This window comes from Synchiropus splendidus, chromosome 5, assembly GCF_027744825.2.
Source record: "Synchiropus splendidus isolate RoL2022-P1 chromosome 5, RoL_Sspl_1.0, whole genome shotgun sequence".
In the NCBI taxonomy this organism is placed as follows: domain Eukaryota; kingdom Metazoa; phylum Chordata; class Actinopteri; order Syngnathiformes; family Callionymidae; genus Synchiropus; species Synchiropus splendidus.
In genome coordinates, this window is record NC_071338.1 from 24857038 (window position 1) to 24872829 (window position 15792).

The following is a 15792-nucleotide window of genomic DNA, read 5'->3' on the forward strand; positions in this document are numbered from 1 at the left end:
AAAAAAACTAAAGTAATAATTAAAAGTAATAATAATAATACCTTTAACACGTCATCGCATCTCTACGATGACGAATCGAGCTGATAAAGCTTCAGTTGTCATTCCTCCTCCTTGCCACAGGAGGCGGTGTCTCAGCCGCTAGAGATGTTTGCAACGCCAGAGGTCAGAGTTCGTTGTCGGGCAGCTTGGCTGTTTCTCCACATCCGGAGAGGGAAACATGGATGAAAAGCAGGATTTCGCCGCGAATTCGCCGGAGAGCAAAGCGGCATATGTTCTGAGCAATGTTGTGGAGGTAGTGGAGCTGATTCTCACCTTTGTTCCGACCAAATCGCTGCTGCGGATCGCGAGGTATGTGGTAAACACCGGAGGAGGCGAGAAAGTGAAAGTGTTTATGACTTTTCTTCCTGACGAGTGGAACCAGATTACTGTTATCTATGTCGGCAATTGACTGTTGAGTCACCTGTTTGTGTTACGAACTGGAGGCAAGGCATGTGGTAAACATTTATGTTTCTAACTTGTATTTATGCACACAATTAGTATATATCGCTGTCGAGGTAATGATCGAGGAGCTATCGACTCCACTATTGTAGTTGTACTTTTAACGTATTTTGCTTGCAATTGTTGGTTCTGGTTAAGTTTTAATTTTCCATCTTCGTAAAGGATCTTTCCCTACATGTCTAGTAGCAAGTTTAATAATGTAATTCCGCTTTTTTTTCACTGACTAAATCAAGTTTATGGTTTGGTGTTTTAGGTTATAACTGCATGTGTTGGTCAAGCTAATGCAAGTGGGTGCTTTACAGTGTTTGCCGGCTGTGGAGGAACTGCGCCCGCAGGGTGGTGAGGACCCAGCAGACCCTGACATGGGTGTCAGCCTGCGGACCCTCCGACTGTCAGGTTCACGCCCTCTGTCCTGCCCTGCAAGAGGAGGTGGAGGTATCTCACCACACTCGAGCTCTTCTGTACTCGACAAGCACAGGATGTGACAGGGCTCGAGGTGTAATGTTTCATTTTTCATCATGCTTTAAGGTTGCAGATACGATTCAAGGACGACATTGGTTCATTTAGAACACTATGATTCAGCGATTTGAAATTGATTCAGAATCTTTAAAATTCAAACTGTGAAATAATGACCTGGATATGAGACTAGTGCAGTTACGTGTGCTGCATTCCTGTTGTTTCAATTAAGCGATTCAAGTATAAATGAATTCTGGGTGTAAACAACAATGGCAAATGCATTCATATTCACAAGTGTAGCCAAGACCTGAGGCTGAATTCAGTTGACTTCTACAATACAGTGCAACCAGGTTGAACGTTAACTTGAACTGAAGAAATGTTTGCACTTTTGTTTTTTATCCATACTTATATAAGTGTTACCATTCCAAGGTAAAGATACCATACAAATCTTGATATCAATTCTTTAACAAGCTGATACCATTGTTCTTCACAGCTAAATCATACGCAAAAGACACTATTTTCTTATTAATTACAAGAACCTAAAATGACAATCGTGAACAATAGTATAGAAAACTTCGCAAATATTAAAGCAAAAATAAATGAACAATACAAAAAACATGGTGTTTAATATACATTAATACATCTTTATTCCCTTTTCAATGAACAATGAACAGCTCAAATCCTCAATGTAAACTTCACTCATCACTCGTTCAATACTGGAATGTTACCTACCTTGCTCTTTTCATCGACTACATGTCCAGGGAATGAGTGTCTGGGGTCCAGGTGTGCTGTTACCTGCTGAAAGTAAGAAGAAAGTAGCAAAAGTGTGCTGTTTTTGTTTGAAGCTGTAGCTGATGAGCGCTGAAAGGCCAGCTCAATCCAGTGACAAGTAACGCCTTTGTCATCATAAAAAACAAGTTTATATATAGTCTGCCGACATAAAATGTGCTGTAAACTTTCCCAATATTGATTCAATGGAGTCATTAACTTTTATAACCATTTTAGATTGATATATGTCGTGCGGAAGACCAGCGAGCCGAGCACAGATCGAACTGTTTGTGTTTCTATTTATGGATAATCGATATACTGTCGATCTGCTAGCTGAATTGTTACACCCCGACACTTTTGCTGGAAAACAAAATATAAAAGTAGTAACTTTTAATCATGACTCCTAAATTCTTGTGTGTTTATCTGTACTGATGATTGCAGAAAGTGTTTGTGCTGCCAAAAACGGTTTTTGCGATGGTCGACTGTGACGCCTTTACTGGACAGGATCACTACTACAGACAGAACAAAGGTTTGTATTTTAAGTGACTACAAGCAGCCACTGTTCACCTCCAATGCAGTGGTTGGATGATCTTGGCAAAGACTTGTTTGTATGTGAATTATGGTTTTGCCTTTGATGCCAGAGCACTGTGTAGCTGACCAAAGCTATCTGTCATCAAACAGAGAATCAATTGCAAGTTTGTAAGAATTTTATAAGGAAGAAGTTTTGGTGACACTTGAGACGGGGAACAAATATTAACTATTAGGAAGCTGTTTACTTGCGTATTTACTATTAATAGTCAGTAATTGTTTTGTTTATAGTGAACTTTCAGAAACTATTCCAAGACGAATAATAGTCATGCTTCACACAAGCTTGTTAATACTTTACAATGACTAGTTATGGGCGACTGTGCAGCCAATACGCACTTGAATAAGTACTTTATTGATGGCAATATACGCTAATCTAGATTGTTTTGTACTTTTTGTTGCAGTCTTAACTGAGAAAGTACCTTTATTACAATTTTTACACTGCTATTTCAATATAAATTATTTTATGGTCAGACAGAAATGGATTATTATTTTTTACAGCTATGTTTCCAAACAAGTTCCTGATGTCAGACTTTGAATACTACTGTTGAAAGACAAACCAGAATGGGAAATGATTGGACCATGTGTTTTGTCGTATTGGAAATACAAGCCAAAATACTGAATTCCTGCCTTTTATTTTGTTCCTTTGCCAGTGTAATTAATTAATTAATATAATTTTTAATGCCTCTTTCGCCCATTTCTAGCAAAAAAGGTTCGACACAGTTCAGAGACCATTGAGGAACTAACCAATGTGTTCCCCAAAGGATGTGACATCCTGGCCATTGCCACATCAGGAATTGTCTGTGAGTGTTTTTCTTTCCCCTTTCATTCACTTTTACAGAATTGGTTTGTGGTTTTTTGGTTTCTGGCAGGATTTTTTGAATGTGTCACCCAAAGTTTGAGATGAACGTAATTTCACTCATCTAAGTGGTATATGATGATAGAGCCATAGTTAAATCAGTTTAGCAACTTTTACGGATGTTTATTTGGTCATCACTAAAGGAATGATGATGATGATGAAGATGGCTTAGCATCTTCACTGTTGTTTACTACAGGACCGTGAACACAGACTGTGCGGTCTCCAATACTATTCGCAGCATACATAATATTCCTGGTGTTTCTCCCATGTCTGCCGCTATTTCCCGTTTTTCTTTCCCACATTCTCGTTACGGGATCCGCTGCCTGTGGACTGTTGCAGTGAACGGGCGTGGTGTCACTACTCGCAGAAGCAGCGTTACTCTCTGTCATACTGTACAAATAAAAATACTCGCTAGAGGATGATGATATTCCTTTTCAGAATCCAATTCGCCAATTCGACTCTGTGGCAGTTTTCTAACTGAATATACTCCAAAACTGCAATAGAAAGACACCCACCTGTGTTGCTCAGATTGAATTTACAGGTGTCCGCCATCTGCTTGTGTAAAGTGGTAACTACACCAGGCTTCATATTTACAACTGGGGTTATACAAAAACAGAAACGCTGCCTGTCACTACATGTTAACTTTCATGATGCTTCCCTTCTGATTTTAACTTGTTAAAAAAGTACCATTTTAAATACGTACTTGAACCCAGTAAGTGCACATTAAAGCATTTTAGGTGCCTCTATTATTAGCATGTTGAATGGAAAGTGAAATGTTTTTGTGTCATTACATGTAATAAACTGCATGTACGCCATTTCATGTAAGACTTGGACCAAATATGAAACGACACACTTCAATGATATTTAGGTGGTCAAACATGTAGGAGAGTGAGTGAGGAGCAGATTTTGGGAGGAGATCTGGTGATAATCTAAGCTCCCTGAGTTTTATATCCTCTGTCTCAGCACCTGGAAGATGAATCAAGTGTTTAGTTGCATCATGATGCTTTCATTGTTCAGATCAACTGTGATCATATTTTGGGATGTCCTGCTCCTGGTGAGTGGAACAATGGGGCCATTGCTAATCCTCTCAGCAGGAGGAGTGTTAGTCACCGCCTCGTTGAAAAGCATCGCCGCGCGCCGGCACCTCCACGCTTCCTGCTCTGATAAATAGCCGAGTCAGCTCAGTGCTGTGCGCCCCGTTTCTCTACATAATCACAATCCTCGGCGGACGCAACTCTCCATCAGCCTCGCGCTCTTTCCTCAAGATGATGGCTCGTTGGCTGCCCGTCATCCGTCAGCGTTAATGGCAGCTCTGGCTGTTTTGTGATAACAGTCATTTTGTGATATGGAAGCGACGGGGTCACGGCGGGGTCAGCACTCCGCTGTATCTCCAACAGGATGGGTTGTGGGATTGGATGAGCATTGAGATGACTCGCTCCCATGCCGCTCTGAGTGGGACAGGTCGTTTAGGCGTGTTGGCGGCCAATTGCTCGCATTGAAAATATGAGATATGACGTGCTCGGATATCGGATTTCTGCATCACATTTCTTCACTTTTATTTATGGATACACAATAGAGCCCATGGAGTGAAGAGTGTGGAGTGTGAGCGCAAGAATAAAAGAAGACTGAAAAATGCATATTTCACTTGCAATAAACATGCAATAAGCCTGTGTTGCAGATGCTTTCATAGTGGCCTAATCTAAGTAAAACCCTTTATGATCATCGTCCCCAGCACTCCTCAATACAAAATAACAGTGTGTGGGTTTTCATTTATATTTTTCCTCTCACAAAAAATTTATCAAAACTCCCTTTGCTAACAAGTACACACATAAATTTGCAGTCACATATTAAGAACCACTTCACTTTTGTTCTCTAAACGTTCCAACAATCCCAATATCATTGCAGGATTTAAACATTAAAAATATAAATTTGGTGGGCGTTTTCGCATCTGTACAAATTGAATTTGAGTAGGCATCATCTGGGACGGAAAAGTTTGTTATGGCCTTTGTCATCGATGCATGTGTGGTTAATGCTGTATTTTGTCAGGTGTCAGTCCAGTCAAACCCAACCTGCTGAACGTTAAGATGCCTCCACATGACTGTCCTGCTTGCTGAGTCAGAACTTCTTTAATTCTGTGTGGGTCTGTGCTAGCTCTGACTCATTTACTCATTCTTTTTTTTTTTTACCTTCGAGAGTGTGTGTATGCTCAATATTGTGAAATTATAGTAGTAGTCAAAAGCAACTATATTTAGCATCAAGCATGAGTGCAGATCAGCAGCCATGGCATTATGAGATGAGCTCCCTCAAAGATGGAGTGAGAAGCTTGGCTGTTGGAGCCGGGATCAAGTAAATGAGAACAAAACTGATGTTCCATCCTAATTCTCTCTGCACAGTGACCCCTAGTGGCTCTGGTGTGCAACACCCTAAAGAGTACCAGTCGGGCGAGGCAGGCTTTGCCGTCCTGCTCCCCAGCATAGAAGGCGTCAATATCAAGCCATTTCACTTCTGCAAGAAGTCCATGTCTCCAACCGCACTCAAAGAAGCAGGTTAGTGAAGACGCCGCCCTTCAGACTGACTTCATCTAACTGCCTCGTGACGCCTCCTCAGGTCTGGTTGACAACCCCGATCTGCGAGTGGTTATGCTCTTTGTTTACGAGGCTCACATTTCCGGCGGGGCACGTTTCGTCAACCAGATACTGGACCCCCTGGCCAAAAGCAAGGCTCTCATCACCGGAGGGCTGGTTGAGACGGTCTTCTCCCCCACAAGACAGTGGTGAGTTCTGTAGCGCTCGTTTCAGCCCTGTATTGGCCTTTAACCGTCTATATCAGGAAACAAGAGTCATAACAGAATCTGATTCTGGTCTTTCTAATTCTGGAAGCTGGTTGTGGAATGAGCATCTCTGTGGTCTGTTGCACGGTACACAGCCCAGCTTCACTACTGCCTCCCTTTTTTGGTTGGTGCTCAATTGATCATATTTCCTGCCTCTGCTTAAACTTTTTTGTTGTTTAGAAGTTTCCTCACGTGCCAAACAGTGGAGCTTGATCACTGTCATGTCTGTTGGTCATGATATAAATACGTGTTGAGTTTTTAGCGCCTTTTAAATGAGGACAGAGTGGGCCTTGTAACAGGACTGGGCAGCCTGGATTTGCCCCCCTGAGCCTTGAGTTTGACTTGTGTTTCCAAATTAACTGATTTAAGTGAAATAAGATACTCTATAATCTGAATTAAAATGAAACAAGATTGAGTGTTGTAATTGGAATAAGACCATAGAACTTGTCAGGCAAGACTGAAGGATTCTAACACTGATGAATACAGCTGGAGCAAGTTTGAAGGTTGGGTTTCATCAAATGTGTTGTTTTGTATTGAATTGATGGGCGGATGAGCCCTCGTTTAGCCTTGCACACGACCTCTTGTCTGTATATTGTTGCTCAATACCGACACCTGCTGGATCCTAAAAATCATTACAGGCAACGTAGTTGACTAACCTTGTGTTATTGAGACCAAGACCAATGATGGTGGTGAGTCCAAGACTGAGACCAAACTGAATACAGACGTATAGTCTGTTAGTCGTATAGACACACATTTATTTTTTACTGTAAAAGAAACGGTCATCAGTTTTTCAAAATAAACCAAGAACTGAAATTGAAATGCTTCTCACTGGAACAAATCTGTTCTTTGTTTCGTCTTTGTATTGGATAACAATATGAAAGTTGTCAGTTGATGTTGACAGTGAGAGAGGGATATTTGAATGGTATTTGTAACTGCATCCAGGCAACAAATTAATTGAATGATAACTAAAGAGATTCACTGTGTTGCTGTTGTGAAACATTTCTGTCCCTCACACTTCCTTTCCATCTTTCCTTGTGCAGCTGCAGACAGGGAGAGTTCGGTGTGATGGGCCTGGCCCTCAGCGGCCCAAAGGTACAGGGGGCTTCCGTGCTCCTGGACCAAGACGTGGTTTGCCCCAAAACCGCAGAAGCCACCATCCGCCGGCTGAAGGCCGCCAAAATACCCGAGAGGAACACGGTGGGGCTGATGTTCGCCTGCTTAGGCCGAGGTCAGAATTACTACCACGACCAGGCCAACGTGGAGGCCGACGCCTTCCACAAGGTCTTCCCCAACATCCCGGTCTTCGGCTTTTTTGGGAATGGGGAAATTGGCTGTGACCGCATCGTGAGAGACGACTACACGCTGTGTGAAACTGACACCGAGTCTCTGCAGCACGAGTACACCACGGTGATGACCCTAGTGCACCTGGGTTGAAGAACTGCTTTCTGACTTTCCTCTCAGCTGCACCTTCTGACCATCAACCTTTCATCTCCTCTGCGTGATCATAGCGCTGCAAAATACATGTATATATCTCCTCCACTTTCTGCACATTTCTTCCTTCATCAACATGTTGGCCTTCGTGCTTCGGAGATCTTGTGTTCCTCTAACAGCGTTGGGTTGTTGAAACAGCAAAGGCACTTTTAATTCCTGTAAGAAGAATGTGGATTCTCTGATGCTGAGCTGGGTTTGAATGTTCTTTCTTACTTTGTCAACTTTTACAAACAGGTTTGTATCACCTTGTTGTCTTCCCAGTAAACACAGCTCGCCACTTTTTTATCGTGGTCAAGTTGAACAACAAAACAAAATACTTGTAAGGCTCGCTTTTTTAGGCTTCTGGCGGATGCTGCTTGAGTACTGCCCTCGTTGCTGCCATCCCCACTTCATTCTTCACTTGTTCCACATTGGTTTTTTTAAACCAGTCTGACAAGCCATCGTCTGCACTCCTGCTCATAGTTCAGCAGGTCGTCCTACACATTCGGACTCAAATGATGCACACTCTCCTAAAACGGCTTCATCTAGTGACCTTCATCCAGTCTCCAACTCTGGTTACTTCATGACCCAAAATTTCTAGCTGTTCGAGCCAAAACTCTCAATTGTGTCCCTGTGGCCTCCTAACTGAGAACTTTTCTCCAGCAAGGACTTGTCTCAAAACAATGGCCCCACAGGTCTTATTCGTCTCAAACATTTTTGATCCAAGACATCTGTGCTCCCTAACGTTGACTCCCTCTGACAGACTCCTTTGTGGTCTCATCTTTTCTCCCAGTGACCGTCTCACCATCTTCATCTCTGACTCTGAGTCTCATGGCAGTGACCCGTATACTCTTATAAAACTCCCCTTCACTCTCACTTCTACTTTTACTCCATGATTGTCTCCAACCTGTCTGCACTCTCTTCTTCACTGACCCTTCATCTCATCTTCACTCATTCCCCTCCCTCCCTCTCATTCACTCTCATGGTCTGTGATCTCTACCCTGCGCAAGATTATAGTCCACTCTATTTAAGGTCATTTGCAAATTTACGAAAAAACATCCTAACGATCCACACGAATGACCTTTGATCCCTTGGACGGTGACTTTCTTGTCACTACATAGGATCAGATTGTCAGTGAACGTAGTTCCTGTTCCAGGCGACACCAAAACAAAATCTAGACTCATCAAGATCAAACGGTCGCCACATGGGAAGGTGTCCTGTGGTCCCCACAATGAACTTATTTCCACACTATTTGTATTTGTTATTCACCTTGGCTTTTTTTTTTAACCCACAAAGCCATGAGTGACTGGCGGCGCTCCGCCAGCAGAAGGCGCTCTAGGCATCTGCTTCTTTGGCTTCTGTCGAGAGCAGCTGCAAAGTGAGCTCAAGCTAGCCAGGAAAATGTCTGCATTCCCATGCTACATTATGAAGTGCTAAGTGACTGAAACCGTGATCGCCATGTGTCCACTTCATGTGAGGAATGGCTGCCGTTGCCAGGTGTCGGAGAGTGCTTCAGGAGAGAGGGAAGGAAGGACAAGAGAGTTGCTGTACGATCCGATGCGGAAGGTGGTACCATCCGTATCGACACTTAGACTATCCTAAGATACTGTGAGGAGTACCGTCATGTGGGAGGACCTCAGGGTCGGAGTATCTGTTGCTAGGCCATAATTTCTCCTGTAGTAGATGGTGGATGCTAAAGAGGAGTGAGAATACTACTTATTTAGTTAGGATGTAAACCACGTGTCTCTGTCCTTTCAAGTGTCTTCTTTAAGACATGGATGTTAATTCCCCGCCGCCCTGTCCATCTCTCACTGAGTAAAAAAGTAGTAGGAAAAAATATACACTAGTGATGGGCAAGTGAGGCATCATAAAGCGTTTTGACTCAGTGACACACTGTGCCGATACTGTGTTGATACTGTGTCCCTGAATACTGACACCTGCTGGACATTAAAATCCCTGCAGGCAACCGACCTGACAGACTGAATTTACGCTGATATGATGACCTACTGCATATAATAATATAATTTAAGTCTTTGCATTCATTATTATTACATAGATTTCAATAATGTGAAAATGTATCACAATGTGAAAAACGTTTCAGGAGGTTCTGAAAATCTCTCCCTGGAATGGCTGTAGCACTGTGTTTCCATGAGCACCCTGGTTCTTGCTGGGTAGAGCCGGAACAGTGGGAAAGGCTCAGTGTATTTGTGGAGCGACAAGACTCAGCGATGAGACTCAAGATGGTGGACATAGTTCCTGATCACTAACCCGGAGTTGAAGGGTGACCCCTCTCTGTCTAACTTTCATCCCACCCCGCTTCTTGCCCTGAGTAGCTGGGTCAGTCTGGACCCTGGTGAGACCTGGAATGTTTGTATGTGTATAGTCAGTTATCCTATTATCACCTCCATCCATGGGTTTCTCTTTCATGAAACAATTCCTGCAGGTACTGGCCACTGCAGCCCTGAACGCATCCCCATCGCGGCATCTACTCGCGACGTGAGCACATCGGTGTAATAACGCCGATGTGCAGTCACGTGCCGTGCGTTTACGGGCGGCTGCGCGGCTGATACGTTTGTTTTGCTCTCGCTTTCATCCTCAAACCCTCCTGGTGGGTTTACATGACGGCAGAGACGCTGCGGCTTGACTGATGTGCGCGAGAACCATCGACTGGCTAATCCCGCTGAATGACAAACCGTTAAGCCAATTGCTGCCGAGGCACTTTATATTCCCATAGTATCTTTATTTTAGGAAACCATAAAGCAGGCTGACGGCACGGAGAGGGACGACCTGCGAGGGGGGACGCGAATAAAATCTGCGGCGTCAAATCCTCGCTCCGTTGCGGGATTACTCGCGGAATCTCTGTCTCGCGGTGATGTCGTGACCGGAGCGATGCAAGTGTCACTGGATCCTCGATGTTTTCTCGGTGTTCGGGGGACGCGGTGAGAGGACGGGAGGCCGTGGATCGGTTCAGCAGCTGGACAGCTCCCGCGGTCGGGATCCCCGCGGAGCTCGCCGCGAGACCCCGGCCGACATGGTCCGAGCGGGTGACGATGGCGCTCGTTGCTGAGCTTCGGTGTCGGTTCGGTTTTGCTGAGAGTGGGAGCAGCAGCCTACACACTCCTGCCGCCTCTTACACACACCACCGGAGCGGAGACCACGATGCCAGTCCACGCAGGTAGGAGCTCAAATAAACCCACTCTCCAACGACGTACGTTTATGCTCAGGTGCTGTTTTGGCGGCTCCAACGTCGTTTGGCGGGAAATTCGTGTACGTCTTTTCACACAGCTGCGCTGCTTCTGAGCTGAAGATTGCATTCAAGCCATCGGTTCGAGACTCGTTTCATTGCAGACTTCAGTCAAATGTATTTTATGGACATATTTTTGAGCAACTCTGCTGCTCCAGGAGCGCATTTTCTTCATAAGTTCACATTTTTTGAAGTACGAAATACTTTGGTTTCTTGTCAATTATTATTTGAAATGTTTTTATTGTATTTATTTAACTTGTTTCACCCTTATCCGATGCATGCATTTGTTCCCTTCCATATACCTTCCATCTTACCTACCTAGCTATATGTATACAGTATGAGAATATATGTACTAATGTGTTACAATTCTATAAAGTATAAATTAGATTTTTGCATTTATCTGCATTTCGACTGAACATTTCTGCTCGAATAAAGACAGAAAAGTTATTTTATCTGTCTGTCAACTTTTATGAGATCAGGATGTTTCTGCCGTCTAGTTTAATGTGTAGCACTTTATTTCTGTTGTTAGTGCAGCAGCGCTAAACAGAAAAGGCTCATCTTGATGTGACCCGCAGATTAGAGGTGTCGACCAGCCTCAGCTTTGTACGTGGTAACACAATGCTATTCACACTGTTGTGGGAGAGAAATGCAATTTGAACAGAAAGGACTTGAATTTCCAATCGCTGCAAGAGAGGACTCATGAAAAATGTAGCGTAACTTTAGTTTGTGGACGGGGACAACTCTCAACATCAGTGTACTTGCCACAATGTGAGGTTTACTCCAGGTACTTACACAGAAACACTGAACCACTGAACATGTTGTGAATGTTTTCAGGAGCGGTAGCTCTCATTAGCTCCAAACTGTGCTGATGCTTTTTCTGGTTAGATCAACTAAGAATCAACAGAGCTTTGGTTAAACAGTCATCACCTCACAGACCACCAGTGTGCTGTCAACACCATTAATTTTTTTTCCATCCAGTTATATACTCACAGTACACCACATTGCACTTCTCCTTCCTCAAAAGTTACTTACAGCTGTAGAATATTCATTGGGTTTTGAATATCAAGTATAGCACCTAAACTTGAAGGTTGGTTTTTCTTGAATAAAATCAAGACAGACCTGGGAGAAGTCCAGCCGGGGGAGTGAGGGGGTTTGTGGGAGACACACACCCCTTTGTCTGTATTTACTTGTTCCTTCTGCAGCCAGTGTGAAACTTCAAATCTGATCATCTGATGAAAGTTTAGGCCAGTTTCACAGTGTTGCAGTCAAGACCAGAAAAGCAGAGACAGAGTCAAGACCAAGATCAATGAGATCGAGCCTGAGACCACACTCCCGCTTTATTCCAATGATAGTGTTTCAATCCTTGATTTAGTTTGATAAAAAATTGAACATTTCTTTTGCGGTAAGAAATAAACGTGTGTCTCTATGACTCATAGATTTATGCTCCCGTATTCTGCATTCAAATTGGTCTTGGTCCTGGTCTGGCCCCTTGTCGGTGAAACAACAATTATTGGTGGACATATTGCACATTTTATCATTCATTAAATCATTTATTTTAGGTCTAACTTGCTAAATTACTTTTTTTTACCCAGATATTCATATTGCCAAGGCAGAAAATGCTCAGCAAATTACTTAACTGTAGTGGCAAAGTTTTTCTCTTGACCATATAAATGGATTTTTCTCTTCAATTCTTACTTTTTATCTCAAAAGTTATACTTCTATTCAACTCACGTTTCTCATTTCCTTATTTTTTCCTCATCATATTTGTCTTTCGGTCCTTCTGGTGTGATGTGCCCACCACAGCAGTCCCATGATGCCCTGTGGCCCCTGAGGAAAGATAGTTGTGGCCCCGTCTGAAAGCATGGATAACAGTTTCCTGTATCGTGGCGACATCTGACCAGAACGAGTGGGATTTATTACACTGACTCCAGTCCGACCAGTTTTGCCCCTAGGGCATGGCCGGCTGTGACATGAGGCTCGTCCTGGGTTATAGATGAACAAGTGAATGATTAGATGGGCTGGACCAGTGCGGATGGGTGACAGGGTGAGGTGATTAAAGCTTTCACTGAGGAGGACGGTATTGGGAGGAAGTGCTGACAGGGATGTGTTCTAGCTGGGCCCCAGGGAAATAGCAGCGCATCACGGTGGAGCGTCTTCATTTGTCCCTGCCCTCAAATAAACCAGTGCGGACGGCGTTATCAGCCTTTCTTTTGGTGGGGGGCTCTCGCTAACTTTAGAGTCAGCTACTGAGCTGCTTCAACACCTGGACTGATTTTCGGCATGGGTTACTGCTTCCAGATGAATCCCAACATCATGTGTTCACTAACTTTTGTTAACCCTTCATGAGACATGGCAGTCTCTTCACCACTTCCCACTTTTATCCTACTGATAAATGTTTAGGGGAAGTCACAAAAACGGCTCCCAGGACACTTGAGGGAGAAATCAATGAAGTGGCTGAACATGGCTCCTTGGTCAATGAAGGTTACATTTTGTTTGTATTCCACTCACTTTCTTAGTACTTTCTTTCTTTATTACTGCTGCGTTTGCCCACAGTGTTGCACCAGCTCGACCAACAGTCTTCCTCATTTTCTAGTGGTCTGTGAGAGTGAGTTCTGGAATAATGCTGCCCCCTGCTGTCTCCGATCCGTGTGCGCCACCACCTTGTCAAGTGCATCCCGTCCAAGAAGCGAAAATGAAAAACAAATGTGAGCCAACGTTATTGGGTACAAATGATGTTATGAGCTGCTTGGTGGAGGTCTGCGCTCTCACAGGGGTCTCTCTCCTTGGCATGTCTCTGTCCCAGGTGCAGTTCCAAAAACTAAATTTTCATCTGGCTGGTGTGTCATTGACGTTTGGAGTCCAAAAACTGAACTGCCCACAGCTTCAGAATTGGACGCAAAAGTCCACTATCTCAACGCTAAAATGTTACGCCATGGTAGTGAGGATGAACTTAACTGTCCTTCGTCTTTCAGAACACCAGAATTTTTTGCGACTAGTCTCCAACATACATCCGCTTCTCACCTTCCATCCCTTCATCATTTGACACATTGATGGATGACATTTCGAATCCCCACCTGTTTATACAGCATGTCAAACTCCAATGACTGAACACTGTGATTGTTGAGGGTCATGACATCGCTATATATAGTGGAGTATCTCAAGCTTTTGAGAGTCATTTGGCCCCCGGGGCACGATGATCTTCTATAGAACAAACTCACACAGAGCTGTACAAGACAGCACAAAGTATCCGGAGCACACAGTCAGAATGATCCGCTGCACACTGAACTAAATGGATCAATGTTCCCTGTCGCTGCTGCTCACTTCAGTCCTATTTCTGCAGCATCAACATGAGGTCCACCAGGTGAGAGGGTGAAGTGCAGGAGTGAAGACCCTTGAGAATCAATCGACGCACAAACGCTCCCTTAACCTTGCAACATGGCCAACGCTGAGTAAGTACAAACCTACATCCTCTCTGCTCATGAGGTTTTCCTTTTTTTAAAACTCACTTGTCCAACAACAACAACAACAACGTCCTTTGTTTTCAGCAGCAGCAAGGTGTCGGACCTCCATCGTTGTAATGCTGAGCACACACATCCAGAGATGCAGATGTATGCAAACACGCGCACAATGCTGACCAGGGAGAGTCCAACACTCATGTTTACGTTTGAAAACGTCGCCCCTCTAGCTCAAGTTGAAAGAATTTTGGGTCCTTGTATTTGGGGAGCCATTGAGTGTGCGCCCGAGGAGACACAATCTATTATTAAATGCTACAACGTTGTAAGAAACCGACTCATATAAGACGACAGCTGAGTGTCTTTGTGCCGCCCGGCGAGGGTTTCGCCGCCGCCTCTGTCTGTAAAGGTCAGATAAGAGTCTGCTCACAGCAGGAGACCCGCTCTCCTTTGTCCCTCCACCAATTCATCATCGTTTAATCTGGAATATTATTAATGAGCCTGTGGTCCTGGCAGATGTCCCCGCGTCACACACAAGTCAGATTAACCTGGAGGTTCTGGTCGTTACAGAAAGTGGACAGAGATGGATGTCCTCCTACACACGTCCGCCTTTTAAGGGGATTTATATTGACCTGAATGACTAAAAAAGATGAAGTTGTTTTCTGCTGCTTCCAGCGGGTATTGCTTCAGTGGGGGCCTTCTTCTGCTGCATCTTCACGTTCCGATGTTAAATCCATATTCCGATGGATTCCAGTCAGCAGCAAACATTGCTCACGGTGCATTTATCCGGTCGGTCCACACGCACGGCAGGACTCGGGAGAGTCGGGAAACCTGGTTCATGTTGAACCGGGCCCTCATAAAGACGTTCTCCCCGTGAAATTACTTGCGTGATACCACTCACCAAGTCACTTGTTTGTTGGTTTACGCTCATCTCAAGGCAACTGAGGGTTGAGTCCTGCCCGTGTGGAGGTTTTATGTACTTTCGTGAAACACCCTGAGCTCCTTGGATTTACCCCATGATGAACTTAACCCTTTAACTGCCCGCAACATTTCTTTCTTCAATAAGTTGTTTTATTTATTGTTTTTTATTTATTTATATACATTTCCGGAATTTTCTTTGGAAGTACAATATTGATTTAATGGTTAAAAATCTGTGAAAAATATAATTGTTTTTCTGTTTTATTGACCGTCTACTGTTTTACTGACCAATAATTCATAAGATATATTAATTTATAATATACTTTTATTTTAAATATATATTTTCTATTCTTTTCTCTTTTTAGGGTCAGATAACACTGAAAATATTAATATATTCCTTAACCATTTCTTAATATTAATATTTTTTATATTTCATGTTCTGATATTTAATTCTTAAAAAGTAACTTTTTTTTAGTTAAGTAACACTGAAACTGCTTTGTCATTGTCATTATAAATACTTATAATTAAAAGAACTAACATTTTTAAAAATGGGCTGTCCTGAATACTGTAAAATATACCAGTCATAATAATTCCAAAAAATCTGTGACTGACGATGGAGCTACAGGTTCTGTGAGATCAAGTTGGTCTGTTACTCAAGAACGTATTTGTCACGTTTTGAAGTACTTTGACTCTGTTATCATCAGATGAGTGA

The 15792-nt window shown here is 43.4% G+C and overlaps 2 protein-coding genes across 5 annotated transcripts in view; both read left to right on the forward strand.

Annotated features, from left to right (window-relative positions):
- Positions 1-217: 217 nt before the first annotated feature.
- fbxo22 (F-box protein 22) lies at positions 218-7430 on the forward strand. The gene is made up of 6 exons (XM_053866228.1): positions 218-348; positions 801-933; positions 2164-2251; positions 5560-5712; positions 5774-5939; positions 7037-7430. Exons 1-6 carry the CDS (start codon positions 218-220, stop codon positions 7428-7430), a joined length of 1065 nt encoding a protein of 354 aa, XP_053722203.1.
- Position 7431: 1 nt separating this feature from the next.
- LOC128758573 (transmembrane protein 266-like) overlaps positions 7432-15792 on the forward strand; it is a 33328-nt gene continuing 24967 nt past the window's right edge. For 2 of the 4 annotated variants that reach the window (XM_053864657.1, XM_053864661.1), the window contains exons 1-2: positions 7432-10641; positions 14051-14159. In XM_053864657.1, the coding sequence (XP_053720632.1) occupies positions 14146-14159 (14 nt within the window). In that variant the 5' untranslated portion in view covers positions 7432-10641; positions 14051-14145. The other 2 variants (XM_053864658.1, XM_053864660.1) reach the window with 2 other exon arrangements.

Bases quoted from the DNA above. Each gene is read 5' to 3' on its own strand.
- fbxo22 (XM_053866228.1), top strand. From the start codon at position 218: ATGGATGAAAAGCAGGATTTCGCCGCGAATTCGCCGGAGAGCAAAGCG. The intron at 2,252-5,559 runs GTTTGTATTTTA...CTCTCTGCACAG, and splicing joins CTACTACAGACAGAACAAAG to TGACCCCTAGTGGCTCTGGT. The intron at 5,940-7,036 runs GTGAGTTCTGTA...TTCCTTGTGCAG, and splicing joins TTCTCCCCCACAAGACAGTG to CTGCAGACAGGGAGAGTTCG.